The 14,195-nt window shown below is 55.0% G+C and overlaps 1 protein-coding gene across 6 annotated transcripts in view; it reads right to left on the reverse strand.

The window, feature by feature from the left end:
* Positions 1 to 5,212: 5,212 nt before the first annotated feature.
* MAU2 (MAU2 sister chromatid cohesion factor) overlaps positions 5,213 to 14,195 on the reverse strand; it is a 29,907-nt gene continuing 20,924 nt past the window's right edge. For 4 of the 6 annotated variants that reach the window (XM_087443430.1, XM_087443429.1, XM_087443432.1 and 1 more), the window contains 6 exons: positions 13,144 to 13,193; positions 12,872 to 12,949; positions 12,557 to 12,710; positions 9,541 to 9,631; positions 8,498 to 8,625; positions 5,213 to 8,122 (listed from right to left, as the gene is read on the reverse strand). In XM_087443430.1, the coding sequence (XP_087299556.1) occupies positions 8,048 to 8,122; positions 8,498 to 8,625; positions 9,541 to 9,631; positions 12,557 to 12,710; positions 12,872 to 12,949; positions 13,144 to 13,193 (576 nt within the window). In that variant the 3' untranslated portion in view covers positions 5,213 to 8,047. The remainder of the gene's footprint in view (positions 8,123 to 8,497; positions 8,626 to 9,540; positions 9,632 to 12,556; positions 12,711 to 12,871; positions 12,950 to 13,143; positions 13,194 to 14,195) is intronic. The other 2 variants (XM_014781699.2, XM_004422916.3) reach the window with 1 other exon arrangement.

A 14,195-nucleotide genomic window follows, 5' to 3' on the forward strand; every position in this document is an offset into this window, starting at 1 on the left:
TTAGAGAGATGAAATCCCTTTTCCTGGGGAGAAGGTGGCTTAGGAAACAGTGCTGTGGCTGCCGGACAGGGTGTTAGGGGGACTCAGACTGGGGACCTGGCTCTGAGGCATGTGCTGGGGTTGGTTTGTGGTGGTGTCAGGAGTGGCCCTGGCACCTGGTCACCTGCTGTTGGCGTCCATGTTATACCAGGAGGTCAGTGACCCCATCTTTGTCATTGTCACCCTCTGGCCCACGCCCCTGCCACACATTCAGCCCTGTTGGTTGCTCCCCTACCCCCGAGTTCAGTTCTGGGTATGGCCCTGAGTGGTGGGGGGAGAAGGACCTGAGGGGATCCGGGGATTCGATCCCTCCCCTGGACAAGGGGGCTCAGCCACTTTACCCATCCATCAGTGTCCTCCTGGACATGACCCAAGTTTCAGCTGTGCTCGAGGTGCTGGTGGGTGCGTGTGGCAGTCCTCACCTTCCAGAATGCCACCAGCAGGGCCCGCATGCCCGCCCAGCATCCGTTCTGGAGTGGCCAGACAGGAGGGCTGGCCTACCCCCTCCCCACCATCTCAGTGACCATGTAGCAGAAGTCCAAAGGGCTTTGCTGAGGGAGGTCTCCTCTCTGTCCTGTCACACCACCTGTCCCCATGCTACAAGAATGCTGCTCCCCTTTCACAGGCGGGACAGCGCTCACTCCTTTTGAGGCCCATTATCAGGCCCCTGGTAGGATGTCCACTCCCCGAGGGCAGGGACTTTGTCTGATGTGGTTCTTGCTGTGTCCCCAGCACCCAGCAGATGCCACATACATGTTTGGCCTGATGAGAGTAACGGTGTAGCCCTGACACCTGGAGAACCCCGGGGAAGGGCAAGTCTGGCCCTGCATGTTACAGGAGGGGAACTCAGAGGTCCTGAGGTGAAGGTCATCCAAAATCCTTGCAGATGAGGGCAGAGCCAGGCCACACTGGGTTCTGGCAACTTCCAGCCCAGCCTTCCTAGCTGGGCGGGAGGTCCCCTCTGCCCTATATTGTGGGGACACTGCCCTCGCCCCCTGGTGGTGGGGGACTGAGCAGGCCAGGCCCCTGCCACAGCAACTGGTGACACATGCAGATGAAGACAGAGTGGGAGATACACTTCCGGTTCACAATGATACTTCTGAGCAGTTTATATTTAACCCTTTAGGGAAGTATTTGTGCTCAGAACCCTGTAATAGTGGGACATCATCAGGGCCACACAGAGACTAACTGCAGATGGAGCCTGAACTTCACATTGCACAAACACTAAGTGTTCAGAATCGTGGTTAGAAACGACACTCAAAACAAAACAGACACGTGCTGACAAAGTGGCCCATCTCTAAAGAGTTGTGCTTCAGAGAGCTTTTCAGCATGCATGACAGGGATGGGGCAAACGGTGCTGATCTGTCTCCCACCAACTCCTAATCTAGTGTGAGAATGTCGTGATTTAAAAATGACATTTGTTGTAGCAGCGGTAATGCGTTGGGAGTATGGTATTTTTCATAAAGCATCACTGTAATAGTCCCTTTAATGACTTTCTGGTCTTTGAAAAAAGTACCAAAAATATCAAAGTACTAAGGAAACCAAATTCACATAGAAATGAATCTTTTCCTTTCCTTTCCCAACTAATTGCATTGTAATGTCATCACGTGAGCCTGAATTTGGGGTGAAATAAACTTTTTCTTTTGGTGAAGAAGATCAGCCCTGAGCTAACATCTGCCAACCCTCCTCTTTTTTGCTGAGGAAGACTGGCCCTGAGCTAACATCCGTGCTCATCTTCCTCTACTTTATATGGGACGCCGCCACAGCATGGCCTGACAAGCGGTGCATTGGTGCACACCCGGGATCCAAACCCGGGCCGCAAGTGGCGGAGCGCGCTCACTTAACCGCTAAGCCGTGGGGCTGGCCCCCTGAAATAAACTTTTAAACTTGTCTGCAATTCTCCCCCTCTCACTCCCTGGCCCCCTGGGGACCAGCAGCAGCCTCTGGCCTCCATCCCTTGTCCCTGGTGGGGTGGATGTCCCCATCCTCCTCTGACCCCAGCAGCACCTTGCCTCCTGTGTCCAGTGGGCAGCTCTGAGATGATTGGGATGGTATTGGAGGAAGAGGCCAGCAGGGTTCAAATCGAGGAAGCGATGTCAGGTCCTGGACAGACCAGACGACACCTCTGTGGTTCAATCTGTCTGCCTCTCCCGGAATAGCTTGCTTTGTGGGGAAATGTAAACCCAAAGCACTCCATGAGGCCAAGGGGTGAACCCAATCGACACTGAAAACATTTTTAATTCCCAGGTCCCCCAGAGCCCATCGAATGGCATATGTGAGGTCCAGGCAGGGTCCTGTTTGCATTTCTAGGGAGTGACCCAGCCACAGTGACCGGGCATGCTGACACCTGCAGACAACAAAGGCAGGTGTCCACAGTGGCATCTGTAGGACCTTCCTGGAGTTGGGCCGTGTGCTTTTCCCCCTGGGCTGCCCAATGGACCCTCCTACCATGTACCAGGCCAGGGCCAGCATGTCCCTGGGTGATGCCAAACAGCCACAGGGAGAGCACCCCTGGCAGGGGTACAGGTGGGAATGAGTGCAGAATGTTCTGGGACCATTCAGGGAGGATGCTGGACAACATCCAGGTGAGAGACCTGACTGGGGCTCTGGGAGGGATGGTGGAGATGGCGAGGAATGGGCAGAGTGACAGGGACGATTGTTTTGTGTGTGTGAAGAGGACTAGCCCTGAGCTAACATCTGTTGCCAATCTTTCCCTTTACTTCTTGAGGAAGATTGGCCCTGGGCTAACATCCATGCCAATCTTCCTCTACGTTATATGGGACGCCGCCACAGCATGGCCTGATAAGCAGTGCATCAGTGCGCACCTGGGATCTGAACCTGCGAACACCGGGCCGCCGCAGCGGAGTGCGCGCACTTAATCGCTGCGCCCCCAGGCTGGCCCCAACAGGGAGGATTTCTGAGGACTAGGCTGTGTGTGTTTCAAGGATAACTGATGATCCTTGCCCTGGCCACCCATGAGTCTCTGAGAGGCCCACTCCTGTCTTCCCCCAGCCCTGTGGCTACCTCCTGGCCGAGTTTCTGTTGTCCACTTCCCAAGTGTGTCCTACAGACCCCGAGAGCTTCTCTGCATGGTGTCTGTTTACACTGACCAGTCCTGCTGGAAGGAATCTGTTTGGCTTTTCCCAAGAGGTTCCTTAAACTCTACAACCACAGCACCCCTTCTTCATTCATCAACATCCAGGGTTCTGTGGGAATTTCTCTGGCAACTGCTGGTTTATTGGAAGAGGTCCCACCTCTGTGACTAGGTGCTCAAGGGCAGGTCCTACGGCACCCACCTGAGCCCAGACTGCTCTGCCCACCCTGGCCACAACATGCAGGTTTCTTGGCATATGTGGGCCGCCTCCTGTCTGGCTTCTTTTCACCATCCCCTTTGCATTTCCTGCCTCAGGACCTTCCCTGCCCATCAGCCTAGGTGGCTCCTGCCTATGTCTCCCTCACACACATCTTCCCCACAGGCATCTCCTCCCATAGAGCCTCTTCAGCATCTTGAGTGCTGGGTCCCAGACTGTCTTGGTCACACGCCTGTAACAGACTCAGCGGGACACACGCTCTGCAATATCATCTGCGAGACCTGCTTCGGGACATGAGGTGGCCACTGAGAGGGTTTCCACTGGAACATTCCCTCAGGTTCTGGAAGTTGCACTGGACGACCGATGTGGATGCTGCCTATGGGGGAAAGCCACTCACTTCCATGTGGTACTGAGGTCTGAGGTCCCAGGGAGGCTGCAAGGAGCCCAGCCCCAGTTGGCTGCAGCTGAGGTGACTGCTTGTGTCCAGGGCCATTTCCATGCAAGAGTGGCCATCTCAGGACTAGGCTCCTGGTCACACATGATTCATTCCTCCCAGCTGGAGGCCACATGCCTGCTGGTGTGCAGCTTGTCGCATAATGGGCTTGTAGCTGTGCTCTGAGTGAGTGAGCTCAGGATGCAATTCCCGCACAGGGGCTGTGAGGCTCAAGGTGGAAGAAACGGCATCCAAGCCGACGACAGGGACAGGCAGAGTCCATCCTGCATGATAAAGCCACCTGAGGCTGAGTTGGCAGGGATGGGGCAGAGGGAAGATGGCTTTGACGTGGGGGTGGCAGGGTCACTGTGCTGGGGGTCCTTCTAGGCAGGGCTGCATAGAATAACTCACGCATCCAATGGCCAGTGGTTCTGCCCCGGGATCACAGCCTAAAGGAGTGCTCAGATGTGCTCTTGGGAGCGAAGCCACCTCGGGGCACAGTGATGAGAGCAACACAAGCAACAGGAGGGCCTTGGTGCAGTGTGGGCGGCAGCCTGGCAACCATCCACGCATATTAAAAATACTGCACAACCCGAGAGAATTGAAAACACACGTTCAAACAAAAATGTGTATGGGCATTACTCAAAATAGCCAAAAGGGGGAAGCAACTCAAATGTCCAGCAACTGAATCAACTAAATATGGTCGATCCATGATGGAATATTATTCAGCCATAAAAAGGACTGAAGCTCTAACACACGTTATAACATGGATGAACCTTGAAAACATCATGCTGAGTCAAAGAAGTCAGACACAAAAGGCCACATAGCGTATGATTCCATTTATATTAAATGTCCACTTATTGGGAAGTAGATCCATAGAGACAGAAAGTAGATTAGTGGTTGTCAGGGGCTGGGGGTGAGCAGGGAATGGGGAGTGACTGCTAAGGGGTATGGGATATTTCCCTTTGGGGTGATAAAATGTTCGAGTACGAGATGACAGTTGTACAACATTGTGAATATATTTAATGACACTGCATTGTACACATTAAGTGGCTAATTTTATGTTATGTGACTTTCACTTCAAAAAAGAAAAAAAAAAATGCCCAGCCACACAGAGGCCAGCCCACGTTTTCTAAGAGCACAGGTAACAGAACACCATGTGAGTGACCAAGTCTGTGGTGAGGGCTGCAATTCTGATTCTCAGGGGTTCCCTCCCCTCTAGTCAGGGCTGCACTGGAGGGACATCAACAGAGGGGAAGAAAATTCAGGTTTCCACTGGGTCCTCCTGTCCAGGGTACAAGGCTCTGCGCTCTCACGCCCTGTAGGTTAGCAGAAGTCCCTGTGGCCCCACTGGCTGGGCAGCGAGGGCGAAAGCTCGTCTCTGGGTGGCGCATGAGAGGGTCAGACAGCACAACAAAGACACAGCAACTGATGGCTCCTGCAAGTTATTTTACTTTGAATATACAGGAAAAGAAACCCACAAACGGGAAGCTAGGTTCTATGGTTATGTCTTTTAAACAATGTTTTGTATTTACAAATTTTTTTTTTCCTGATTAAAAGCACCAGCTGAAGTTACAGGCTGCTAAAACCATAAGATATAACAAACCCATTGAAAGACACTACGCCAAACACACTTATTAAAAACCCTTAACGAAACAGAGACAACGCAACCAACAAACTTACCCACCACGCCAGGCAGCCCTTATCCAGTTTCCTTGCCTGTGTTCCCAATAAATGGGATAGGGAGTCCTTGCCCCATGGAGAGGACCCTCGCCTCACCCATGGGCCACTGCAGGGACCCAGCTAGGGGGAAGCAGCTGCGTGTCTGCAAGGGAACCCAGCACCTCCTGGACCAGCCCCCCAACCCTGAAGGCCCTGAGAACCACTACTGCTGACAGGAGGTGGGAGGAATACACAAGGGTCTCACAAGCTTTCAGTTATTTACCTGCCAACAGGAATCTTGCTGCTACTCCCTCATGCCCTGTACGCTGAAGAGTTTGGAGTTTTTATTTCTTTTTCCTAAACACTTAGCTATATGACACTGTGGGTAACATCTCCCTGGGGGCTTGCTTGCTGCCTGTCTTAAATTCTTATGACTGAGTGAGAAACCGTGAGGCACTAAATTTGGACTCACAGGAAGGTACTTATTGAAAACTTCATAATCGGAAGATGCTATGGTGAAGGGGAGGTTCAAAGCTCACACATGCACACACTCAGGTACACACGGTTTGGCTTCCATAAAGCTAGAAGAAAATATTAAATATCGAGTACTGAATTTTTAACTGTAAACTTAAGAACTTACCCTTAACTTTACATATACATAGACAACCGGGTGGTCACTAAAAGCACTTTAACATCAGGACAGACGTTAAGTTTTGAGATTCTTATTTCACCTGCTCTACATACAAAATGCCCTAGAAGCAAAGAAGGGTTTAAATAAATATGCGGAGACAAACATGATGTACAGCGTGATTGAAGTAATGTGAGTCTGCAGAGGTTGGAGAGTGTGGCGTCCAGACCGGCAGGCACAGCTTGCGGCGAGATGGGGACTCTGTCCCACAGGTAGAGAGGAGGGCCTGGGGGGCACCCTCGACAGGAGAGGAAGACAAGACGGGGACAGCTTATGGCCGGGCGTCACACTCTCCTCCACAGGCCTCAAGGGCCTAGGGGTGTCAGCCGAGGGGGCAGCCCCGAGCAGCATGAGACAGGGCCAGGCTCCCTTGGGTGACCCAGGATGATGCAGAGATGGTGGGTCCTCTTAAGACAAGCCCTGGCCAGCCTGTCTCTCCGACCAGTGGCTCACTTGAATGCTTCTCACTGGACCCGAAGTGGGCAGTGGCCCAGCACAGGGAGGTCTGCTGACAGCTCTGTGTCTGGCTGAGGCACACCCAGGCCTCCCGGCCCAAGCAGCTGACCTGAACGATCCCAGTGTTCCTTCCATTACAGACACTGAGGCTTCAAGCAGCAGCCTTCACAGTGCAAGCGTAATTAGATGCAAACCAACAAGCCACTCTGACTTGCAAGACCACTCATCACTCCAAAAGCTGGAAGGGGTTGCTGCCTAGACTGCCCCCGATGCCACCATCCCCACTGGGGCACCTCCCCGATTATCCAAGAGGAGCACAGAACTGAGCATGGCTGCCTGGGCTGGCAGAGCCTCCTGGGGTCCAGCTGAGGAAGAGGTTTCAACACCGTCCGGAGATGCAAGGCAGGTAGGTCTCCTCCTCCTTCTCCTCCTCCCTCCCAAGGGCAGGGCGGGGGCCAGGGGAGCCACTGCCTGCAGGCCTGCTGAGCATCAGGTGTTGGCATAAGTCCTCTGCTGAGGAGGCCACACTGCTGCCAGAAAGCAAGCGTCTTCATTCTAGCACCCTGAGTTGGGCTGAGGAGGGTCCTCTCCCCTTTCCCCTGCTTCCTGCCATATCAATGCTGACGCGGGAAGGCAGGTGGTGCAAACACAAGTGTCTCCGCTCCCGGCTCCAGCTCTGTGAATCACCACACATACATGCACACGCACACACACCTGTGTCTACAAGCACAGCCACCCACACAGCTGGATCACGAATCCAGTCAAGGTGCAGATGTTTGGAAGCCGAGTTCCTGGGTCCCCCAGGGTCCTGACCAAAGGCCCCACTGTCAGAAGAGCAGACACCGGAGAGAAATGTAAGCTAGGAAAAGTTTCATGCTGGAACGTGCATTTTTGTCCCTTCTGTGAGCCATCATTTCTTCCCTCCAGTTTTGGGCCAGAAACTGGCGTCTTGCCTCTGGTTTCTGGAAGCTGCCGTGAGCAGAAGAAACACTCCAGGCCAGCATCGAGGTCCAGGCAATGGAAGTCAGGCGGCAACACCTCGGCAATACCGCCCACCCCAGCATGCAGGATCAGGACCTGGCCCGTGGCAAGCAGCCCACTCCCCACCCAGACATGCTCCCTCAAAGGCGTGACTCAGACATGGAAGCAGGACTGACAGTTCAAGCCCACTTTAAAGGATGGCTCTGGAAAGTCGGCTCCAACATCCCATCTGTGAACCTCCACACTAGGGGTCCTGGTACATGGTGGGAACGGCTGGCTGGCCCTTCCTGGGAGGGCAGGAATCAGCCCTGCACACTCCCCAGGGACTTGGAAGCTCTGGAGACAGTCAGCAAAGAAGCTGAGGATGTCCACGCCAGCACGCGTCCAAGGAAAGCTCAGGAGCTGTCTGGGTGGAAGTCAGGGACACATTAGGCCCCATGGAGGCCCTGAGAAGCTGGGTGGCCCCCTCCAGGGGCTTTACAGGAGGCTGGCCAGACTGGTGTTGGGTCCATTCTGAGCTTGGAACTGCACAGGGGGCGGACCATCTGTCCACTGTTGGGGGAAAGGACACACAGGTGAGATCCTTCCTGGGGAGCAGGGGTGTGCTTGGCCGTGTGTCTGTGCCTGGAATGCTGCCCTCCTCAGGCTAGTCACCCAGCCAGGGCTCTCTGACCTCCAAACCCAAGTCAGATGGGCCCCCGGGAAGCACCCTGCACCGCCTCCTTGGGTGACTGGGGCTGTCTCCCCCATCTGAGGGGGCTCCTGAAGCCAGGCTGTTAGGGACTGTTGGAGAGATGCGGGGACATGGCAACCAAGAGTATACTTTTCTCCTCAGAGAGTGTGCCCCCTGGGGGCTGCAGGCCAGCTCAGCTGGCCCGGAGGAGCCAACCGGCATCCCCGTTTTGTCCTCCCACCCCATGCCCGTACCGTGATGAGATTGTGCTCAGGGAGGCTGCAGGCCTCAATGTGGTCCTGGAGTAGCTGCTGTGAGAAGTTCTGGTGCATCTGGGCAGCTTCGTGGGCATCCATGGCATTCCCACAGGCCTTGTTCAGGTCTGAGGGTGGGACACACATACAGGGTGGGCCCACTTTGCCCTGCCACCGCCCCCACGCCCTTCCCTCAGGTGTGGGTGGAGCCCTAGGATCAAGCCCCCAGCTCCACCAGTGGGCCTGTGCGCCTGGCATGGCACCTGCCCTGAGCCCTGTCTCAGGGTCAGCAAAGCCAACTTGCCAGCAGCCCTCACATGCCCCTTCCTGAGTTTCTGAGTCATGTGTCCTTAGAGGTGGGTGAGCAATGAGGCCCACAGGGGCAGATACAAGGGCTGGCCAGTCAGTGAAAGCCCGCAGGGCTCCCTGTGGACGCTGGCCTTCCCAGGGAGTTCCTGGTCAACCCTTGGGCACAGAGGAGCTCGCTGGGAGCAGGGCACTCAACACCTACTTCTGAAGCAGGACTGAAAGGACCCACACAGCCCACTGCAGATGGGAGCAGCCCGCCCCCTATCTCCTCCCCAGAGCCCTGGGTAAGTCTCTGGACCACGCTTCACAATCTGTAAACAGGGGAGCAGCAGTAACAACCCTGATGTCTGCTGAGCACCTGACCTGTACCCAGAGCATCCCAGCTAGTCCTGCCTGACAGGGATGACTCCTGTCACCACCATTCAGGAGGAATGAAACTGAGGCTGAGCATCAGGACTCATAGCCCAAGTTTTTACCCAGACGCCAAGAACCAGTCTTGTGGGTCCTGGAGAAATTGAACCAGATCCTGCGTCGAGCTGACAACACGAATAAGCCCAGTGCCCACTGCCCTCAAACAGGGCCTCCTAATGAGCCTGAGAATGTGCTAGAACTGGGGCTATGGCCTGTAGAGGCCTGGTCTGAGCAGAGGCTGAGCAGGGCTTACCTGGCATCTTCTAGCCTTGGGCTCTGCCCAGCAGCCCTGATCTCTGGGAAGGGCCAGCTGCCGCACTCACCTCTCAACAGGGCTGATGACCATAGCTGGACTGACATGTCTGGGATCTTGCTGGCCAGCTGCATGGCAGGCACCACCATGTTGTTACTCTCCTGTTGACCAAGAGCAGCCAGGGAGTTGGGGGCATGGCTGGGGCTGGTGGCAGGGACAGCCCTCGCGCCACCTGCCACACCCAGCACAAGCTGTGCCCTCCTCCTGCCACCTGGCAAACTCCTACTCTTACTTCAGAGCCTATCTCAAATGGCCCTCTCTGAAGTAATCCTCAACACCTTGGGGAAAAATAAACTGTCCCCACTCCTCAGCTATGCACGTGCCTCCTCAGTGAGACACAGCCAGGGGCAACTCTATGTGCCTTTGTGTTTCTAATGAGAGAAAAAGGCACTGGCAGCATTAGCTCTGGACCTAGGTCAGGAGCTGATTAGAAATGCAGATTCAGGGGTCCTGGGGCCTGGGAGGAGGCAGCAGCCTGCCCTGGTAGGAGCAATGAGGGGTGAATGGACAAAAGAGGGAGGAAGGGAGGTTTCTCTTCTACACACGAGCCCACTCTTATGGGAGGCTGCCTCAGACATGGGGTTGTGGGGCACCAGGACATGATAACCCTCCAACCCTGACTCCCTGTGACTGTACAGTGCCCCCCCCCACCCCCTGCCCAATCCCCAGGATGAGCTCAGTAAGAGCTGTTGGGGCCATAAACACCCATCCCTGACCCCACAGTGACCTGCAGCACTGCTCCAACCCCGCTCAGCCCAGGAATCACAAGCCCCGCTGGCCTGAATTTTGGGTTCAGGGTGGCACTGCGAGAACTCCTTATACAGCGGCCCCTGGCAGCCAAGGGCACACTTGTCATGTAGCTGAGAGACTTATAAATCTTCAAAACCAACTCCTGAGGCCCAGCTTCAACATAGCCATGGCTGTGCAGGGTACGCCTCCTCAGGGACACAAAAGCCCAGGGACTTCATGCCGCCCGTGGCTGGCACCTTGAAGATGAGCTCCAAGTGGGTCTCAAAGCTTTTCAAAATTGAACCAAGCCCTTCCAAGACCTCAGAATGCAGAGCAGAATGGGAAAAACTCCTCTCCTCCTCTAGGCCTGGGGAGGGGCCTCTGTCTGGAAGCCACCAGGAGGGAGAGTCCCCGTTGGCTCCCAGGCAGGCTTCCCCCACAGAATCTGGTTTGTTTTTTTTTAATATTTTATTTATTTTTTTTCCCCAAAGCTCCAGTAGATAGTTGTATGTCATAATTGCACATCCTTCTAGTTGCTGTGTGTGGGACGTGGCCTCAGCATGGCCGGAGAAGCGGTGCGTCAGTGCGCACCTGGGATCCGAACCCGGGCTGCCAGCAGCGGAGTGTGCGCACTTAACCGCTAAGCCACGGGGCCGGCCCCAGAATCTGGTTTTTAAGATTTGTGTGATCCTGAGGAGTGTCCTGCATGAGGCCACTCACAAACTCGCAATGCCTGTCAACACTCTAGCCTGGTAGGCCCAGGGCAGGAGTTGGCTGTGTCTGGCTGGGTCTCCTGCAGACCTGGAGTCGCTCGAGGCCAGACCTGGGTCTGAGGGCTCTTGGGGGCCCCATGTCACCCTACACAGGCCCAGGCACACAGGGAGCAGCAGAAGTTGCCAAATAAGCTCTGTAAGATGCCCCGAGATAGCCCCAAACAAGAATCAGAATCGCAGCTGAAGAGCTGCTTTGCCCATTCTGCTGTGTTCAAGGTGGCTTCTGGAGACTTCTAGACAAACGAAAGCCTGCGAAGTCTGATTCTAAGCCCGAGTCTGCCGTTTGGGGTTGTGTGACCTTAATTTCTCCATCTCGGAAAAAAGGGTAATCACAGTGACCACACTGACAGCAGAGGTGGGCATCCCATACTCAGAGGGGCCTCGTGCTGAGCCCTGGTACCCACACAGCCCCCAAACACACACATCATGCTCAGAGGCTGAGGGGTGGGGTGATGGCGTTCTAAAAGGAACAGAGCTGCACTCAGAAAGGGGAACCTGACCTCGTCCTCCTCTGAGGGTGGTGACGTCCCCAGCATTCAGACCACAGCCACTAGGACCTGAGCTGCAGGGACCGCTGGCTTTGGCAAATGCTTGTCACATGGTTGTGGGGAGGAGGACATGCCAGGCTCTTTAGTAATGTTCATTCTTAAGGAGCCCTGGGGTTCGATAAGATGAAACTTTACAGGCCAAGACACATGACCTGTGTTATCTGTCCTGTGAGAACAGCTCAAGTGAGGTTGGTTGAACCATGGAGCAGATGCTGCTTCAAAAGTCTCACTGCCATTAAAAACAGCTCTGATACAGTGGTGCAGAGAAAAACAAGACATAAAATTATAAAATAGCATGGCAAACAAAACCTCTGCATGGGCAGGGGCGGGTGGTGGAAAGAGTTGGCAGACAGAGCACATGTGATGATTTTCTCCTTTGCTTCTCAGACTTTCTATGATGAAAACATCATATTTTATAATATGGACAAATGTTTTCTTAAAAAAATTAACGGCCTCGTGAGATGGATGGGCGAGAGCAGGGGACAACACACACCCCGGATGGAGAGACTGGGATTCAGCTGATCCCACCAGGGATCAGCCCCAAGGGTGCTCTCGGTGAGGGTGAAAACACGGGGTGCCCTGAGGACACTGTGTGTGCTGGGCAGAAACGGACCCAAGGGACCCTGGCCGAGAGGGCACACCTCTCCACTCCCAGGTGTTAACACACAGGAAAAGGAACCGCCCTCAGCCCCGCCAGCTCCAGGCAGCCCCACCAAGCACTGGGGCTCTGCTGGACCACTGCCAGCGGCCAGCACTGGGCCTGTCTGCCCCACAGACCCACCTTCCAAGCACCCAAAGCTCCCCTGGCCTCTCCGAAGGTGCCCTGCCCTCACCGAGACCCATGGAGCAAGAGGAAGGAGGGAGGGATTACTGAGACAAGATCAACAAGGGGCACAGGATGCAAAGGGCTGCTTGGTGGTGCTCCCCCAAGTACCACACTGGCTCGCTGTCCCTTGGCCTAGCCCCCGACACTCACTCTGTGGTTCCCCAACACGTAGAAGATGTGGCCTAGGAGCACGAGGGAGCAGGCGGTGAGCCGGTTCAGGTCCTCCGCATTGGACATCTTTAGAGTTTCTCGCAGAAATCGCCTACGCGAGGGGAATAGACGCTGAAGCCCTGTCAGGATTCCTCTGGGGAGGAAGAGGCAGCAGTGGCCTCACAGCCCCAAGCACAGCTCGCCTGGTGGGGTGACAGAGGACCTGGACACATGCTATTGGGGGAAGAGAACCACCCAGAGGGCCAGCCTGGGAGGCGCCAGGCATGGGGCAGCCCACCCTCTCCCAGTACTCACTTGGCCTCGTTGTAGCGTCCTTGGAAGAAGGAGAAGAGCCCGCGCACATAGAAAGCTGCCGCTCGGAGGCAGTGTGAGCTGGAGGAAAAGCAGAGCATCACACCTTGCTGGGGTTTTTGTGAAAATAGCAGATTTACAAAAGGGGAGTGGGGGAGTGTGAGGCATCGGGGTACATGGGGCAGTCTGAGGCTCCATGGGTGCTCACACCACCCCAAAGAGCAGAGAAAGCATAAGACAGTTGGTAAAGTGGGGACTGTGCTGGGACCGCCTACCTGACAGGGAAGCTGTGGTCTGGATTGATCCTTTCCAACAAACTGTACAGCTGTGGAGGAAACGTCAGTTAGGATCATTCCGCATTTCTAAACATGAGAGTTCGGTCTCAAATGTGCTACTAAATTGACTAGGGCTGCCTGCAGCTTCCTGACCCAATCTGACAGCGTGGACCCACACCCCGAATCCCACACCAGTAAGCAACCCACCAGGATAAGGGGCAGGACCTGCAGTGTGACGGAAACTTTAGGTCCCCTCTGGATGCATGTGGGGAGTGGGTTACGGGATGAGGGCTGAAGTGGGCTGAGGCTGCTCCCAGTGCCCCCATGGCTCCTCCAAGGAGACAGACACGGCGGGGTGGGGAGACAGAGGAGCTCAGCTCCTCTGTGACCCACCAAAGCCACAGCTGGCCCTCAGATGACACCGCTCACTACTCTTCCTGACAGCCGGAGCAGCTGGGCTCGGCTTTCTGCTCCCTGTAGCCCAAAGCATTTGAACTAACCCAGAATCTTGGAGGTCAGCTAAGGTTTTTGTAGATAAGAAATGATGGAGGCCTGAACTAGAATGAAGGCTGTGGGGGTGGAGAGAAGTGGTCGAATCTGAGATACTCTAGAGGCAGGATCCCAGGGCTGGGGAGGAATCCCAGGGCTGAGGCAAAGGAATCCTAAGGGCTGAAGGGGATCCCAGGGCTGAGGGCGAGGCTGCAAGGGGAACCTGGTGTGAGGGTGCTTGTCCTGCAAGGATGAGCCCTGCCCCCCCCCCCCCACACACACAAAGACTGGTGCATCAGAACAACCTATGGGCCTAGTGCTGATGACTGCCTGAGCTGCTGCTCCTCAGAACTGAACCACGAGGCCTCACTGACATTCTAGAACAGACAGCTCAAGGTAGAGAAAATTGTTTTTTTCCTGTAGGATTCCAAAAAGCTTGACTCATTTTTAGCAGGGAGAAGTGTTATTTGGCTACGGGAATGTTTCTGTCCCAGACTTGGCCTCCACAGGCCACACCTGCACTCTGACAGCGTGGGACGCCGCCCTCTGCTGGAGGGCAAATA

The sequence above is a fragment of the Ceratotherium simum genome, chromosome 18 (assembly GCF_057802395.1).
Source record: "Ceratotherium simum simum isolate JZ-2026a chromosome 18, ASM5780239v1, whole genome shotgun sequence".
Classification (NCBI taxonomy): Eukaryota; Metazoa; Chordata; class Mammalia; order Perissodactyla; family Rhinocerotidae; genus Ceratotherium; species Ceratotherium simum.